This window comes from Hydra viridissima, unplaced genomic scaffold (assembly GCF_058129835.1).
Source record: "Hydra viridissima isolate aposymbiotic clone 2 unplaced genomic scaffold, HvirCarnegie_v1 scaffold_1, whole genome shotgun sequence".
NCBI classification, from domain to species: Eukaryota; Metazoa; Cnidaria; class Hydrozoa; order Anthoathecata; family Hydridae; genus Hydra; species Hydra viridissima.
The window spans coordinates 30,657,637-30,676,901 of NW_028324300.1; the positions used below are offsets into that span (position 1 = coordinate 30,657,637).

Here is a 19,265-nt window from a genome sequence, read left to right on the forward strand (position 1 = left end):
TTAAAAAAATGGCATACTTCTAGACAACTCAGTCGAAATCCACTTGATGTTGTGATTAACAGTTAAAAATCTAGTTTTTTTTTTTACTTATTGTCGTTGTTCACGAGTTTTTACTTTTGTATTGTTCACGACTTTTAAATAATCTTTTATTATTTTGATTAATGTTGTTGTGATTAGAATTTTGGTATGAGATTTTTACTGAGGAGTAAAATTTCATACTGCACCATTCCAACATCTAAACAGGTCTCACATCAACATCTAAACAGGTCTGTATAATTTTTATAATAAAAAGGAATTTGTTTTTTTGCTTCACATTGCTCTCAACCCTCATATCTTTCAACTCTCTTGACCCTATCAATTCTCATTAAAATTTTCTTTGTCCTTTAATCCTAATGTATTTCAGCGGACACAGACTTTATTACACATTAACTTGATAATGCAAGTTTGTTTCGTATTCTTCGGCATCTGATTGGTTCTCTAACCAATTTGTGCTGGTTATCTTTTATAAAATACCTTTTTACAAAATGTGCATTTAAGGAAGTTCAACGTATTTTTACTTTTTTTTGGTTTTTCAATTTTATAGTTTTTTATTTTTTTCTTCCACGATTGCATTTCAGGAAGAAATCGTTTTTTAAAACAAACGTAGCTTTTAAACTTGTATCTCGAACTTGATGAATCATTCGTAACTTTATTACACAGTTTTCGTACTAGAAAATGGGATATTTATGGAAAATAATTGTTTCATACCTTCTATAGTACAGACAAACCGAGCAGGTTTTAAGCGTAGTTTAATGTGTCAAAAGTGGAAAGAAAAAAGTCTTTAGTGTAAAATAATTTTTAAAAACTTTTTTCTTTCTCTCTTTGCGAAAAGAAAACAATTATAAGGAAACGAGAAACACGCGGTAATAAAGATAGGAGAAGAGATAGGAGGTCCAAAACAACATCATACGCGAAAGATCACTGCAAAAAATTACTTCATAATCGATGTCTAACAGCCTCACAAATTACAGTAAAATTTTAACTGAAATCGTGAGTCAAGTATCAATCTCCACTGTTAAAAGACGATCTATTAACTTTTGACTCTTCGGTCCATACGGAGCCTTCAGAAAGGTTCCCTATAAACAAGAGAGTCAAAAACTTAATAACAAAAAGAAAACCCTTGGATAGGAGCTGGATATGTAAATATTTTACAAAACAACCTTTTGTCTAAAATCAATATATAAGATTTACCGGATCAAGTTCTCTTTCAAAAAGACAAAATTCGAAACATACCAAAGAAAATGAAGTAGAACTGATGGATTGGCCAGCTCAAATCCCGGTTCGTTTTTTTGGAAGCAAAAAAAAAAAAAAAAAAAAAATCAAGTTTAATTGTGGTTTTTAAATGATACAAAGATTTTCTTAACATTTTTCCGATTTGGCAAATGACAATAAATTTATGTACCAAGTATCACCAAAATGTCCTCCAACTTTAGTTGAAAACATAGCGAAATTATATTAGACTGCGATAATTGAACATAAAAGGCAAAATGAGAGTTGAGTTTCTTTTTAAATACTGAAAAAAATTTAAGATTTGAAAATCCTCGCAATCAACGCTAGAGTTTGTTGTACTAAATTGTATACTTAGTAACAAATCTTTTTGGGAAATAAAGTCATTGTCACAAAAAAAAAAAAAAAAAAAAAAAAACAAAACAAAACAAAAATTGGTGCATATCAGTTTAACAAAGATATGTAAACAGAAATAAGAATGTAAAATTAACATTCAACTTTTCAGCATCTTTCATCCTCTTTAATATGTATTCAAGAAAGATTGAAGAAAAAAAAGAAGATACACAAACTAAATACTTAATATTTATTGTATTTTCCACTTTTAACATTACGGAACATCGTTTTTCCTTTCTATTCGATATTTGCTATCAACCTTTCCATTTCTGATTCTTTCAAGATGGCCAGATAAACCAGGGAGCATCAGCAAGAGTTTTAGAAAAATAACAACAAGTGGGAATATTCCCATTACAAAAATTGGGTACGGATAAATTCCACGTGGATCTTGTTTCCATAATGGCCAACCGTAGACATAGTTTGGATCCCAATACTTGTAACCTTGACATATTATATGACCGAATGTCAGGATTAGACAAGCATATCCAAGAGTGCTCTGGACGAACCTCCATTCTTTCCAACTCATTTTTTCAGACACAGAAGGGATAGATGTTACTCCAAGTACAGACATCATAGCGAAGGCCAGGACTCCAAAAAGCATTGAAAGTTGAGCAACCCAATTCATTCCCTGATATAATTTTATAAAAGGATGTTTTGAAACAGGAATATATATGGTATTTAAAAGATACTTTAAATCTCCAGAACCAATCAGCAAGCAAGAGATGCATCCGTGAATTCCACCAAGTAATAGCGAAATTAATCCGAGTTGCTTACGGCATTTCATCCAACTATCTAACCATGCTGGAAATGGAATGTATTTTGTGCGTCTATATAACTGAAAAAAACCTGCGATTGCGTTTGCTAAATATATTACAGCAATCAGGGTTGATGTAAGCCATGAGATAACAATATTTGCTTCATAAAGTGGCACACCATCCATATCGTCCTTGTTTTGACCTTTTTCAAACCAAAAAAGACGTAAGTATACATAAAAGAGTATGGGCAATAACGTGAGAAATGTAATAAATAGTGCGTAACCCCAATTTGGAAAGAATCTGAACGGTAACTTTTCAATCAAGATTGCAGAGCTTAATAACCCTTTATCTATAGGGTTCATTCCAATTTCTCTCAGAACGCAAATGAGTTGATCTTTTCTCAGCTTATTATTACCACAAACATAGGTATCTCGATTACTCCCATAAGAGTCATTTTCTAATGTGTAAGCAGATAATGTATTTAATGCTTTTAAGACGTGAGATTTCGGAATCAGTTTCTGGAGTTTTAATGCATTTGACTGGTTTGACTTGTTTTCAAGATTGCTCACATCAACCACTGTTTTATTTTCTAATATTGTTGAAAACTCTTTAGTAAACGGCACGTGCGCTCTGACTGGCAAGCATAGAATGATTATATCACTAATCAAAATTGCTTGCTCAATGGGTAAAATGATTGAGGAACCAGACAATGGAAATCTACTTCCAATGCAGTAACTCAGAGCAGAATTCTGAAAATGACTTGCCAAAGCCTTTCCAAAGTTTCCAGTTCCAATTATCGCAACTTTTGATGAATTTATTGTATCCTCGTTTTCGGTTTGTTCTAAACAAGCTTGATAATTTATTTCTTCAAGTTCAACATTAAGATTTTTTGCTGACATTTTTAAGTTATGTTTGAATGGTTGTTTCATCGTTTATTTCTTGTGCGTTTCTAATGTTTAGACCTGACTTTAGATCTTTGACTTTATTTCCTTCCTGCATAACACCATACAAAATGTAACAAAGATTGAAGATTAAATAATGCGTCTTTTATAATTATTGGCTAATTCATTTAAATATCGCCACAAAAAGATGGTTTCGTTTTAACGCTTGTTTTAATCAATAGCAAATCCTCCATTAGGAATTTTAAAAAAGTTTACAAGATTGACTCATTTGAAAACGTGAACACCGCGTTTCTGCAGCTTGAAAAACGTTTCGAAACCCATTTGACTCATCTTTTTATACAGTGACTACGTCATGATGCTTAATTACTTTTCGTTCATAATTTTGTGGCTTAAAAAATCATCATGTTTTTCACCTTGGATAAGAATCTCTTTCTACATTCTTGCTTTTACAGCGATGCATACTTTTGAATGCTCAATCATCTAAAAAACATTTTAAAGCAAAAAGAACTTGATTAAAAGAAAAATTTAAAGCAAATTTATCCTCTGTTATTTATCTCCACCATTTATCACTCAATGACTGTAAAATAGACTTTACTTTCTCCCACATAACTAAATTGTAACGATAATTTATTGTAATTAGTTGTAACTTGCAATAAAATTTACTATATATATATAAAAGACTCCAAAATAAATTAAAAACCCGGACGTATGGTATTTTTGGTGCGGCAATTACCATCAATTTATTTACAAAGCTTTTATGAACCTATAAATACTGATAAATATGATAAAATAGAAATATGCTAAACTCTTTAATTGCATCATTCGTTTATGGAATTATTTTCGTAGCTCAAGCTAAGCATCAGGGTCTCGGTACGGAAAGAATCGTGTAGTCACTGGATCGGTCATTTTTTACGATACCGATACCGAATTAGCATCGGTCTCGGTAGGAGGGACTTTTCCGGTAACAACTTCGAAGTTTCATTGATAGGAGACTTCCGAGATTCTGATCCGAGTGTAAGCGTTTAGCACGTAAACTTGGATTTCTTTCCATTGTTGTTTCGATGTACTATTTCGTTATAGATTCTTGGGGAATCTATAACGAAAATAGTACATCAAAAATATCAACCCGATAATTATCAATACTTTTAATTATCCTTAACATTCTTAAGATGACAAATTTTATGAATATAATTTATGAGAAAATCATTTTTTCAGACGTGTTTCCCCCCACACTGATAATAAACCTCTGATAAATACCAAACTTTGTAAGAAACAAACCAGATTTATTTTTATCGCAGAAAAACGTAAATTACTTTTGCATTGCTTTTACCGCCGTAATTACTTCAGCAACGGTTTAAAAAATCTCTTTGCCGTAAGAACGATAAGATATTCTAAGCATTTAACATTTAAACGAAACTTTGTCATTTTGTTCAAGTCTATTTTTTATTTATCACAACAATAAACCGTTGCCATATAGAATTTTTTTTTTACGGTTATTGTGCTCAATTCTAAAGCTCCCTGTTGTGTCTTTACCACAGGTGTTCTGCAAGCCAGTCATTCTCCGTAAAAGATTTTCTATTCCACAGTTTTTTTATGCCAAAGACAATGGACTTTTAAACGAAATAAACTACTAGGTATTGTTTTAAGAGGAAAGTTTTATTATATCCGCCAGTAAAGAAACTTTAATCTTCTCTAATAAATATACTTGACTTAGTTCATTTTTTGAACTTCAAAGTAGCTTTGAAACCGTGTTTGAACTGAAATTTGTATTCGAGAATGATTTTATGCACGTCTTGTGCAGCTTTATTCATACCTGCTTAAGTGCTAAATTTTTTCGGTGGTCTAAAGCACATTAAATATGTGACTTTCGATCTGAGTTAACCTTATTTTTTTAACAAAAGATAGCGAAGTAAAAAAAAACTGTTGCATCACAGAAAAGTAAAAAAAGGAAACGCTCTGAAGGTTGGTTTTCTGAAGTACTGGTTGTGTATCTGAAGTACTAGTAGGGTTTCTGAAGTACTGGTTGGGTTTCTGAAGTACTGGTTGGGTTTCTGAAGTACTGGTTGGGTTTCTGAAGTACTGGTTGGGTTTCTGAAGTACTAGTTGGGTTTCTGAAGTAATGGTTGAGTTTCTAAAGTACTGGTTGCATTCTAAAATGAGAAAGTTTCAGTCTAAGATACAAAGGTTGAAAGTTTCAATCCTCAACAAGAAAGATGATACCGTTAACCAAAAAGATATTGAAGATCAGCATCCCATTCATCAAAAAGATATTAGACAAAACATTAACTGAATGATGTTTTACAAAAGAAGTTCTTTCTGCAAGTTGTTTTATTGCAGTTCTCGACTGGTGCAAATGTTTTCTTATTAAGTGGAACAAAATGTTAGGTTGGCCGATATCGCATTCAAATATCAGATATCAGTTTATTTCAGATATCAGTTTTTACCATCCTAATATAGAGATCTTAAGTTTTACACAGCTATAATGTCCTCCAAAATAAAGGGAGCTCTAATAGAAACTGCTGACAGCACATTTTTCATATTTTCTTATTCATTAACTGTTTATTTTGACATAGATACAATTCCCAAACTCGAAGGTGCGTGATGCAGGAAAAAGACCATTTATATAGCCGAAGAACAGAAAACGAATTTTAAAAATTATTTTATAAACATAAATACCAATGCTTTCTTTTTATGTATTTGAAAAATATTACTGAAAAAAAAAATTAAATTCGTATTTAGTTCTTATTATATTTTTTAAAGATTGTAAGGCGTATGAGTGAAAAATAACTTCAATCGAAGACAAAATCATGTCTCGCATGTAAAAAGATCTGACGACAAAAATGTAATATCATTGCTTAAAGGCCCTGAGTTTTTGCAAATTGATCAGATGAGGGGACTTGAGGACAAAAATAGGGCGTGAAATAACCCCATCATCTCCAATAATTAATGACTTGTGAACACCGGATGGAATGTAGTACAATTCTATATAAAGTTTTAATGGATATTCTCTTTTGGTTGTTGAATCATTGTTTTTTCAGTGGTAACACGAATTACCTTTTTTTTATATTGAAAATTTATATGATATATGCATAATATACTTGAAACATCATATCTAAGCATGTCATCATATCCATGGCCGCCGAGAGAGGGGTGGACGGCAGGGTTGGCATTAAAAAAACCCACCCAAAAAAACCCACCCAAAAAAACCCACCCAAAAAAACCCACCCCAAAAACCCACCCAAAAAAAACCACCCAAAAAAAACCAGTTAAAAAAACCCAAAAAAAACCCGGTTTTTTTTTGGGTTTTTTTAAAATAATATTTTATTTAAAGGATTCTCTTTGCTTGGTTTTTTTCTGTGATTTATTTATTTCAGAAAACATTTAAAAATAATTATGACTAATTAAAAGGTAATTATTATTGAAAAGAGGATATGGATATGATCAGAATATACTATTTAGTAAGAAACAAAATTTTTAAAAGACATGATTTTTTTGAAATATTTCTGAAAAAATAGTTTTATTATTTTTTACAATATACTTTCAGTGATCTCATTGGCTTTCATCAACCATATCAAAGTCAGGCCTGTGTTCTATCTTACAAATTACTCAAGAAACTTTTATTCAAACAGTATTATTATTTGTGTACCATTAAGTATATTTAACTTGCATATTTCGATGCAATGTGTATTTTTCAGAAAAAAATCTTTATAAGAATGCCATTCGGAAGTGGAAGGAAGAAAGGATAGGAGTGGAAGGAGGTCAGTGAGATAGAAGGGGACAAAAAAAGTGTTCAGTGAAAAGTGGAAAGAGTTCGTATTCATTTGGAGAAGTGTAAAGAGAGAAAGAAGGACACTGATGAACAAGAACCAAGACCTGGAAGCTCATTAAGCAATATTAGCCTCTTGTCAAATGAGTCAGATACTTCAATTTCCAAAGGATCTATTATGTCCAGCTCCACACCAGCAAAAAGGTTTAAAAGTAGTAACTTAAATAACTTTGTAGTTAGAACATCAATTGATCAAAAAGATGCCATAAACATGCAAGTTGCCCGGTTTTTTTTCAGTTCTAACATGTCTTTTAATTCAGTGGAAAATTGTGAGTTTCAGAGACTTTGCTCTCTTCTTCGTCCTGGGTATGTCCCACCAAGCCGAAAGAAACTGGGTGGAGATCTATTAAATGAAGTCTATGTTGATCTGTCAGCTGAGATAAAGAACGAACTGGAAACCAAAGACACGTTGGTTATTTGTCAAGATGGATGGTCTAGTATTCAGAATGACCCAATAAATGCTCACTCATTTTATGATGGAAAAAAGAGTTATCTGTACAACATAGTTGACTCAGGATCAGAAAAAAAAAACTGCAGAATACTGCTTCAAAATCATCAATGAAGCTATAGTTAGCATAAAAAATGATTATAATAAGTTTGTATTTGCTGTCTGCACTGACAATGAAGCAAAGATGAAGAAAATGAAAGAGCTGATCAAACAAGAGTTCCTAATATGTTAACATATGGCTGTAATGCACACTATATGAATTTGCTACAGAAAGACATTTGCAATTGTTTTTCAACAATTCTAAAACAGGTTGTGGAAGTTCAGAAATATTTTAGAAATGTGCATATGGCCCAAGGTTTGTTAAAGGAAAAAGGTGGATGTATGCCAAACGTGAGGCAAGTCGTCTTCTTAGTGAAATGAAAAAATTGGGGATTGCCTTAGACAAGATGCAGAGTGATTCTTGTCATCTCTCTGACGCAGTTCATATCTGGTATTCATTAATAAAGGATGAAGAGCTATCCATATACTACCCAGTAAGCACACAACGTTGAAACAACGTTGAAATGACGTTGATCAACGTCGATCAACGTTATTTCAACGTTGTTTCAACGTTGTGTGCTTGCTGGGTATAATGCAATAAAGAAGAGATTTCAAGATGCTGTACAACCCTTTCATATTTTGGCCTATATAACTGACCATCGCTATGAAGATGATTACAAAGCTTCATTGATAATGATAATGAAAACATTGCAGAACAATGGTTAGAGGAAAGAAACCCTGATTTCTTGGGTTTACTATACAAGTTTAACTTGAAGGACAGGGAGGTGTTCCCCGAGCAAATGTTCTTAGAATCAATGAAGGTTATCTCTCCATCAGAATGGTGAAATATCATGAAAGGAAATGTTACTAGATCTCAAATCAGGGATAAAGAGGTTTCTGCCAATTTCTGCAGCTTTCTAGCTTCTCTACACTCCTGTCCTGCTAGCTCAGCCTCAATTGAGAGATGGTTTTCAACCTTTGAATTTGTCTGGTCGATGGTCAGGAATTGTCTTGGTGCAGATAAGGCATTGAAACTTGTGAAGATTTAAAAATCATTTCACAATAGCTCAGTAGCTGACAGCAGTTCCTGTGATGATATCGAATCTGATCAATAAGTAGGTAAGTAGTAGGAAAAATCGTTTTTAACTTCAGAATAACCATCTAAATTCTTAAAAAAACTCTATTTCTATTATTTAAGTGTAATTTATATTTGTTTTAGTTTATTCTTGATGATCCCAGAGGAAGTGTTTAACTGGAAATCTGTCAAAAACATCTGAAAAGCTGACAAGAACTGAAAATTATTGTAATAATCAAACAAATTAAAATTATGTAAGGAGAATTTTATTTACAGTTCTTCAATTTATTAAATTTTCCTTGTAAAAGCTCTTTTCAATAAATAAATATAACTATTACCATGTGTTTTTAATTATTATTTTGAAAAAATTAAACGTATAAAGATAGTTTGAAAGCGAAATAGGTATTATGTCTTTCATTTTTTAAGCAAAAAAAAGCTATTTTTAAAAAAACCCAAAAAAACCGAAAAAAACCCAGGTGGACGGGGAAGATTCCCGGGGCCCCGTGTGTATAAAAATAACTTTTTTAAACAATTTTTGAAAGATTTAACTAGTTTTGACTTTTAAAAGATTTTATTAACTTTTGTTTTTAATTTTCACTGACCAGAGCAAGCTTCTATAGGTCCTGGATATATAATTGATCATAATGAGGGCCCCTTGAGAAAACTTCCCCAGGGCTCGAAATTTCTCTCGGTGGTTATGATCATATCCATGCATGTCATAAATACAATCTGTAATTCTTATAAGTTTTGTTTCCACCAAAATTTTTTTTTTACAAATAATGTTAAATTATTAGATACTATAAATAAAGTATTGTCTAAGTATACCATTAACCCATATCATGCACCTATTTTATGCACCCTATCTTTGTACTCATACACTCCATGCCAATTCTTAAATTTTACTCCTTAGCTAGACTTCTTGTTTTAAAAAATGCTTAATTCCAAACTTTTAAAAAATTTTGTCTTAAGTTAGAAGAGCTATGAACATTTTCAAAAAACATCATTTAGGACACACTGTGCTTACCATTCCTTTAGTTCCCTCGCCCCCCCCTGTTCCGCTTTTCCTCCCAGATAACTTGAGCAAAGTAATTTTTTTTGCCGTAAAAGAAGATAGCCACGTTGGATTCGGTATTTGTCTATGAAAACAACATAAAAACTGTATTCACATAATCGCCATTTCTCAAGTTTTACTATTTTATTGAAATAATGGCGGTAAGTAACTCAATAATAAACAAAATCTTGTTAGTAAGAATGTTGTAATACACAGGTGATTGCAAATTGTGAATATTAAGCTTAATGACCTCGATATAAATGCATAAAAAGAAACAGACTTCGCAGAAATAGGAGGGGTATTTGTATATACGTATATGTATATATGTATGTATGTATCTATGTATGTATGTAATGTAATGTAATGTAATGTAATGTAATGTAATGTAATGTAATGTAATGTAATGTAATGTAATGTAATGTAATGTAATGTAATGTAATGTAAAATACTGTCTGTACAATCAAATTTTCATGAGTTTATTTTTCATAAAAAAAGAAAATAAAGAGTCTGATAGATATATCACTTTTTTAATAGGTTAATCTTCTTACCACAATTAATACAGAACATGAAGACATGATAGTGAGTTTTAGCATTAGTTGCTGTTCATTTTTTATTGATGATTTAGATTTTCATAGTTGTAAGCTATATTTATACTATTATGCAAATAACTTTTAAAAATACTTATTTGGAAATAAGTTTTCAAAAAATTAAAAAAAAAAAAAAAAATTATTTTATATTAGCTTTTTCTAAAGATAGCATTTTAAATTACATTTTTCTCAAAACTATGTATTTTGAATGACATTATTGAAGCATAATGTCATATTTGAATAAGTAAATATGACAGTATGGGAGTTGGAGCAATTTATTACAATCGTATGCCCTTCCTAATGTTAACTTGTCTTGCTGATCAGAACTGAGTTTTTTTTTTTTTATGTTACTACCTCTAGGGGGTTTACCATCAAAGGCTTACTAGCTCCTCCTGAAATTACCCAAAATTAAATTAGGAGTTTTACTGCAAGATATTTTACTATTATAAAATAACACTTGTTGTTTGATGTAACTTTTGTATTTTTTATCTTTGACTTGTTAGCAAATTTACATTTTTTAAAAACTTATTGCTATTAAAAGTTTATTATAAGTAGTTTTTTATAACAAATGAAAAATACTTTTTTTTTTAGATTAATTGCAGTTTTAAAACATTTTAATTTACACAAGTTTATTGCTGCAGCTAAGTTTCTTTACATTAGTTAGCAGTGATCATTTTTTAAAGTCTTACCTTGCAACTTTGTGTTTTTCATGTTTATCTTTTGCAAATGAAAATGTTTGAACTCCTACAAACAAACTGATAATCTGCTTAAGCACATTTGTTTTGATTTTGTTTGTAACAGAAGTATCAGTTGATATACAAACATTGTTAAAATTAGATATAACTTTTGTATTTGTAAGGATTTCTTTTACAAAATCATTTGCAGAAAATACTAATAAATGTTGAAGTTTTTTTTCAAAATAATAGTTCATATTGTACAAATATATCAATAATTTTAGAATTCAATTTCCATAAACCATCTCTATCACAAACGTTAATGAGTGTTTTTACAGTATCAAATTCTACTTTACATGCTAGAAGTAAAGAACAGCATTGAATGCTATAAAAAGAATAAGAGTTTTTTGAATAGTGTAACTTATTGAACAGTTTGTGAATAATATAACCAGCTGAATATTGCAAACTTTTCATTTCTGCATCCTTTATACTCACCATTGAATTTGTTTTTATCGGTAAGGTAGTTTAAAATAATCTTTAAAATCTTTTTAATCTTTATAAAAAATATCATTTGCTACGTCCTGCAATAGAGTATTGGAAAAAGTACGTTCTTCAAAATGTTTAGGCAGGTTTTAGGCAGATTATCCAAGAGGAGTCCAAAAAATGTTAAGTATTAATTCTCAGGGTCAGCCTTAAACTTTTTAAAAAGACTCTTCAGCTTATGCCACAACTCATCTGCATCATTTGGGGAAAATTGAAAATCTAAAAACGTAACAAAAATTAGGGGAAAATTGAAAATTTAAGAACTTTTGCTATGGATTTTTTTTTGTTTATTTGCATCACTGTGCACCTTAGGAAGAATGAGAACTAGTAATTTCTTGAACAATAACAAAAAGCACTTTTGTTTGTTTCCAGACTATATATTTTTGTGGCTATGCTCTAAGTTATAAAATACTTAAAACAAATTTATATTGGTAAGGAATGAAAAAAGATTTTTAGAAGATATTACAAGAAGGAAAGTAATTCGTCGCGTTGGTTTGACAAGGTTCTAACTGACATTTCTTCTAAAATTGACTTACAAAGGTTCTAACTGACATTTCTTCTAAAATTGACTTACAAAGGTTCTAACTGACATTTCTTCTAAAATTGACTTACAATAAATTTACAAACTTACCGCAGTCAATGTAAGTACAATTTGCAGCACAATTCCCTTACAGTAAGTCGATCTAACTATATTTTGCAGCGCCTACCAAGTCAATACTTCTTTATTTTTCTTTACTTATCTACAACGGTTAGTCGATATATGTGCACTTTGGAACGTTGATCTTACAAAGTAAGTTATTTTAACTTGTTAAATCGAAAATATCAGTAATATTAAAATTTAAACAACTTGTAATAAAACGTTTTTGTAGCAATAATAAAAATCAGGCTACGTAGTTAAAAGAGAAACCACGAGGAAAACAATTGCAGTGAAAATGCAAAGAAAAACTGAGGACTGCGCTGAAAAAAAAGATTTTTTTAAAAAGGAAGTACGCCTATAGATACTTTTTTTCATGTAAAAGGAGAAAAAGTCCGTGTTTGCAAAACATTTTACCTAACTACACTGTCAATTTCACAAAAGCTAGTTTACACAGCTCACAACACCAAAGATGTTAAAACAAATAATGCTGCACAAGATCTACGAGGTAAAATCATGAAAGGCAAACGTACACCGCACAGTGCACCAAAACGTACACCAACTCAGCTAGGGATCACATAAAATATTTTTCAACAGTTGAGTCACATTGTCGTGTAAGTACCAATAGAGAATACTTTGAGTCACACTTTAATATTTAAAAAATGTATATTCTTTACAAAGAGAAATGCATAAACAAAAATGTTGAGCCAGTAAAAAAATCTATTTACTACCATATTTTCTCCACCGAATTCAATCTTGGTTTTCACATTCCCAAAAAGGATAGATGCGACCTTTGTGAGAAGTTTAAAGTTGCTGAAAACACTGATACAATGTCTGAAAATTTGAGAGAAGACTTTGAAAGACATCAAGTTTTTAAAAAAGGAAATGAGAGATACACGTGCTAAAGAAAAAAAAAGATAAAAATTGTCGTATCATTCAAATGAAACCACATGACTTCAAGGAGTATTCAGTAACAGCAAATCTATTTAATTACAAGTCAGTTCCTTTTTCTAACGTTACTGTTCTAATATTTGTGTAAACATCTCACATTATACATTTTAAATATAGCCATGATCGCAATGGACCTATGAACTGTGCGAATGTCAAGTTCAATAAAAACCCTAACAGAAAGAATGCAGCAACAAGTCCATGAGTAAACAAAATGAAACAATAATCTAATTTATAAAAATTAGCTTTTTATTATATTATTGTTTCAGTTACAAAGTTTAAATTAACTACCTGCTTTGGTCAAAAACTAACATGTTTCTAACTACCGTTAAACAGCAGTTAGAACCTTGTCATAGTGAGAATATGATTATTTCACTATGACAAGGTTCTAAATGCATTTTGGGGGTACTCATTTTTCTATGAAGAGTGAAACATTTTTTGATAAAAAATAGTAATACTTATAGCAAATGAATATGTTATCATGAGTAAAAAATATTATCGATGGATTTTAATAATTTTTGATGGAAGGAATATAGCAATTTTTAACATTGATTTACTTAAAACTACTCGCGGATCAGTTAGAACCTTGTCAAACCAATGCGACGCATTGTGTTTGAGTTCTTAAATAAACACTTAACAATATACATTTAATAGTTATATAGTTAAGTAATTTGCTGAACAACATTAAGTTAAAAAAATTTTTTTTTTTTTATTTCTGTAAACTCTTTTTAGAAATGAAAAATTATTTTGCATAAGTATTACACAAAATAAATTTAAAATTTGTCTCATTAAGTTAAATAATTTTTTTACAACCCAAATATAACTTTGTCACATTGTTGATAAATCTGTTTTATTTTACTGGACAATATTGTCCGGTAACCTCATTCCATTTCAAATAAAACAAAATTCATTTATACTTCCAAAAAAAAGCGAATCACCTAAGCAATTATTTTTCTTATTTAAAAAATGAAATCAGATTTGGATTGTCCATAAAATTTCACAACCTTTACTTTTACCCCAAATTTTAATTATCTTTTTTTTTAAATGTCTGAAATTGATGCACCCTAATACATATATATATATATATATATATATATATATATATATATATATATATATATATATATATATATATATATATATACAAAAAAAGTAATATGTAGTAATAATATTTGTAATATCTATAGAAGTTAAATAATCATTTTGCCTGGCTGCTTATCTTGCAGCACTGATACTAGTTTAGTTTTTCTTTTTTGTAGCATGATGCACAAATGGATTATTATAGCAGAAAGTTAGCAACATGTTCCTCTGATCGCACAGTCAAAGTTTATGAAGTAACTGGTGAAACTTACAAACTTGTTGCAGACTTAAGAGGGTTTGTAATTTGTTTATCTTTAAACCATTTCAACCTCCTGTCAATCTATCATCATTAATTAAAGAATAACTTACAATAAAATGCTTTGTAGAAAACTTTTACCTAAAAGACAAGTTTGTTTAGAATGTATTAAAATTGTTGAAGTTTTTACAATAAAATCAAAATGAAAAATTTTTCTAAAAATGGTGTTTTATTACTAAAATTTTATTTGAATTTTTTTATTTAAAAAATGGAAAAGTAGCAGAAGAGTAGCAGAAAAAGAAGCAGTTAAAATTCAGCTTTGTTCTTTTTGTATTCTAAAAAGAGCTCCACAGTATTTAATGCTTTAAAAATGGTTTAACTTTAGACATGAAGGTCCAGTGTGGCAAGTTGCTTGGGGACATCCAAAATATGGTAACCTACTTGCTTCATGCTCTTATGACAGAAAAGTATGGTTTGAACTCTTTAGATTCTTTTTTTTTTAAATTTCCATTAACTTTTCTTTTTTAGTTGGTTTATATTCTAAAAATAGAAAATTCAAAATATCTAATATTTTATGTTTAAATTTTTTTTTTCAAATTATATATATATATATATATATATATATATATATATATATATATATATATATATATATATATATATATATATGTATATATATAAACAGGAAAAGTTAAAACAAATATACACAAACTAAACCATTAAGTAAAAGTTAATGGTGAAGTGCTAAAAATTGGTGACAGCTTTTTTAGAAAAAGTTGAAATTTGAAACATAAACTGTAAAAAGTTATTTGAATTTTAAATGATGCATCATTCGGCCACCCTGGATGAGATAAAAATTTGAAAATTCATAGGTTATTATTTAAAAAAATACAAGTTTATAAAATAGCATGTTTCTATAAATTACAGATTATTTACTGTAGTTACATGTTATTTATCTTTTGAGTAATAATTTTTGTTTTAGGTGATCATTTGGAAAGAAGCAGGAAATGATTATCAAAGTATTTATGAATCACAGCATCATGATTCTTCAGGTACAAATATATTTTTTAAATTTTTCATTTCCTCCTCCAGTATGTAATCATGATTATGGTAACTATGCTGTTTTTTGTTAAAGTAAATTCAATATGTTGGGCACCCCAGGAATATGGAGTAATGCTTGCTTGTGGTGCATCTGATGGTGCAGTCTCTATTATTTCATACCTAGGTATAAATCATTTTTACTGGAAATTTAAGCTCATCTTTTTTAAATTGTTTTAAAGCAAGTTCAAAAAATGGTGCAAGTTGTATAAAAATAGGTTCTCCATTTAGTTCTCTATTATCATTTACAATTTTTTTATTTAAAGGTTTCATTTACTTTTTTAGGTGGTCAATGGGAAGTAGAAAAAATTTTGAATGCACACTCTTGTGTAAGTTCTTGGGAAATTTTGCAGTTGTGCTAAAAATGCTTTTGTTTTGATTGTTTTTGGTTTGTTCATTTACTCTTTATCACAAATTTAGATTGGCTGTAATGCTGTTTCTTGGCTACCACCAGTTCAATACCAAAAAACAGACCCGGTATAAAATATCGAATAAACTGTAACTTTAAATTTTATTTTCAGTTTTTGTGTTCCACTTGTATCTATATAAATATATTCATAAATGTAAAAAAGGGAATTATGATAATTTTTTTTATAAGTTGTTATTATATTATACAGCTGTCAAACACTTCTGGATTTACATATAAGAAAAAAATAGTTTCAGGAGGCTGTGATAACCTTATAAAGATTTGGAGTTATAGGTAATTACTTAATTTATAGATTTTTTGTTTTATCAATTATATATATTTTTTTCATTTACATGTAACATTCTTAATACACTAAAACTAATGGAATCATTTAAATTTAATGATGTGGACTAATTTATCTTGGAGCTTTCACATTTTTAAAAAGAGCTAACAATCTATGATAATATTTTAGTGAATCAGATAGCAAGTGGATTGAGGAAGACCAATTAAGTGCTCATAGCGATTGGGTCCGCGATGTAGCGTTTGCTCCAAATTGTGGCTTAGATAATTTTATACTTGCCAGCTGTTCTTTGGTATTCATTATCAATTTCGTGTACCTTTATGTGTATGTATGTATGTATGTATGTATGTATGTATGTATGTATGTATGTATGTATGTATGTATGTATGTATGTATGTATGTATGTATGTATGTATGTATGTATGTATGTATGTATGTATGTATGTATGTATGTATGTATGTATGTATGTATGTATGTATGTGTAAGTGTATATATGTATCTATGTATGTGTGTGTATGCGTATATAGTCTTGGTGCCATTTTTTCAAGCTATGCGTTTTTTTATATATGAAGGATGGTCGCGTAATTATTTGGCGAAAAAACGAGAAAGAAGGGGGTCAGTGGACACATCAGGTTTTAAATAAGTTTAATGACGCCATTTGGCATGTAAGTTGGTCAATGGCTGGAAATATATTAGCTGTCTCTGGAGCTGAAAATAAGGTTTTTATATTCTTAGTCTAAACAGAATTTTTTCGGTCATTGATCTGGTTGAGAACGTTGTTGTTTCTTTTTCCAAAAAAATGAATATTGCATTCAAGGGATGACTTTTCACAAGTGATGATTTCAATTTGATTTTTGTTTTAGGTATCATTATGGAAGGAAACATTGGATGGAACCTGGACATGTGTGAGCAATGTAGAAAAAGGAGTAGGTCAGCCACCCACACAATAAACCTTTTAAATTTAGGATTTTTTCACAGAAGCTCACTTTTTTTTTGAAATTGGCCATGAAAAGGGTATTCAGCCATTTTTCTTACTAAAAGTCATAAAGTTTGAGACAAAAAAGACTTAAATTTTTTTTACACATTCTTTTTTTCTCTCTCTTTCAGTTTCAGAATTTTAGAGTTTCATTATGGTATTATATAAACTTTGAAGAACTTTTCAATAAAAAGAACTTTTTTATTGGATGTAATTTTATGTGAAATTAAAAAAATGTTTTGTGGTGGTTTTTAAATGGCGTTATAAATATTTATGCGGATTAAAATGATTTTGTTTTTATTTCACATTTCTTAAACTAATTCTAACATTTGATTTAAACCTTTCTTCAATACTTATGCAAACAAAAAATTTTGATTCGAGGCTTGTTAAAAATATGACTTCATCGTAGAATTTCTTGTCATTTCCATCTTTACAAATTTCATTTAAAAACAAAATTGAGTTTTATGAAGTTTTCTTTTGTTACATTTTTACTGAATTTAAAAAGAAAGTTGACAAAAAAGAAAAGTTTATAAATAAAAAACTCGAAAACAATATTTGAACTTTAAGAGAGTTAAACTTTTTTTTAAGAGAAATAAAAAGTTACAAAGTTTCACACGCTGTAAGGAGATTTAGTTTACAAGAACCATAAATGATTTTTTCTAATTATTAGTAGTAATTCTCGCAATAAGGTTTAGAAATGCAGAAGGATCTTTTAATTCGTTTTTGTTTATTATTAAATCATAAAAAATCGCTAATATTATACCAAAGAATTCGATTGTTTTATTTAGCTGTCAAAAATATCAAAAAAAGCAAGTGTTACTTATTCCCTCGTGTTTCTTCAAAGTTAAATGTTATGTACTGAATTTGAAGCAGTCAGTAAGTAATAACAGTTGTACTTAAAGATAATGCATTATCTTTAACAGGTATCAGCTGTTGCCAGGAAAGAGTTATGGAATACCTAAATTTTGTGTGGATAATTTTGTCCGAGCTCTTTTTCAAAATAGCATTCGACTACACTTGAATTTTCTCAAGCAATTGATAATTTCTATGGCTTCAAAAGGAGCATGCTTTTTAGGAAATTGCTGAAGACTTGAAATGTCCCTCAAAATTTTTCGACATCCAGGTCTTTCAAATTGTCCGTCATGGTAAAGTTGAAAAACAAATTTCATTTCTTTGAACCAAATTGAGAGATCTTGCCAATTTCCACCCAGAAACTTTATCAGATGATTAATAACTCCCATTATTAGTTGGAGCTCTGTTGGTGGAATTAGAACAAGAATAGATGATTTTTCTGAATCAAAATTAAATTTAGGTTTTAATGAATCACAGTTTTGAATTCTTTGGCTTTCATATTGTCAGCCCCTGATTTAGCAAAAGGCTCTTAAAGAAAGGTGTTTTTGAAGCTGTTGTTGAAGGTGATCCTCTGCGATAGAAATGTAAGTAATAATAACGAATTAAAATTCGTTACTAATTGTTATTAATGGAAAAAAGCAAATATTCATGTTAGATCACAAAATAATAAGTAACCAACTTAATTTACAAAAATATTTCATTATGAAATTTACAAATGGAATTCTTGGGGATATTACAATTAATATTTTTTTAAATTCTATTATCGTTTTTTTTGTTGTTATTACTATTACTATTATTATTTTTATTTCTTTTATTATCATTAATATTACTATTATTATTACTATTGTTATTTTTTTTTATTGTTATTTTTACTTCTGTTATTATTGTATTACTATTTATTTTTTCGTTATTATTGTTATTATTTCTTTTGCTTTGTCATTACTACTATCATTATTACTTTTATTATTATTAGTAATAAATTTTTTCTTATTGTTTTTCTCTTTACTCTTTTTATTAATTTTATTGATTATTTTAATATTTTTTTTATTGTTATTATTATTCCTATTTTTATTTTTGTTATTCTTACTATAACTATTATCATTACTATTTTCATTATCACTATCATTATGACGGAAAAAACACACACTTCTACT

General features: G+C 29.4%; 2 protein-coding genes across 2 annotated transcripts; one reads left to right on the top strand and one right to left on the bottom strand.

The window, feature by feature from the left end:
- Positions 1 to 1,527: 1,527 nt before the first annotated feature.
- LOC145192240 (metalloreductase STEAP4-like) lies at positions 1,528 to 3,682 on the bottom strand. The gene has a single exon (XM_080069444.2). It carries the CDS (start codon positions 3,341 to 3,343, stop codon positions 1,874 to 1,876), a length of 1,470 nt encoding a protein of 489 aa, XP_079925570.2. The 5' UTR covers positions 3,344 to 3,682; the 3' UTR covers positions 1,528 to 1,873.
- Positions 3,683 to 9,792: 6,110 nt separating this feature from the next.
- On the top strand, positions 9,793 to 17,545 carry LOC149894453 (protein SEC13 homolog). The gene is made up of 12 exons (XM_090071820.1): positions 9,793 to 9,916; positions 10,290 to 10,334; positions 14,401 to 14,516; positions 14,863 to 14,944; positions 15,460 to 15,529; positions 15,613 to 15,702; positions 15,861 to 15,904; positions 15,996 to 16,052; positions 16,193 to 16,275; positions 16,454 to 16,574; positions 16,856 to 17,002; positions 17,147 to 17,545. Exons 1-12 carry the CDS (start codon positions 9,911 to 9,913, stop codon positions 17,231 to 17,233), a joined length of 948 nt encoding a protein of 315 aa, XP_089927946.1. The 5' UTR covers positions 9,793 to 9,910; the 3' UTR covers positions 17,234 to 17,545.
- Positions 17,546 to 19,265: the final 1,720 nt, after the last annotated feature.

Coding starts and splice junctions, on each gene's coding strand:
- LOC145192240 (XM_080069444.2), bottom strand. CDS start 3,343: ATGAAACAACCATTCAAACATAACTTAAAAATGTCAGCAAAAAATCTT.
- LOC149894453 (XM_090071820.1), top strand. Junction 10,335..14,400: donor CAGAACATGAAGACATGATA/GTGAGTTTTAGC, acceptor TCTTTTTTGTAG/CATGATGCACAAATGGATTA. Junction 14,517..14,862: donor CTTGTTGCAGACTTAAGAGG/GTTTGTAATTTG, acceptor GTTTAACTTTAG/ACATGAAGGTCCAGTGTGGC.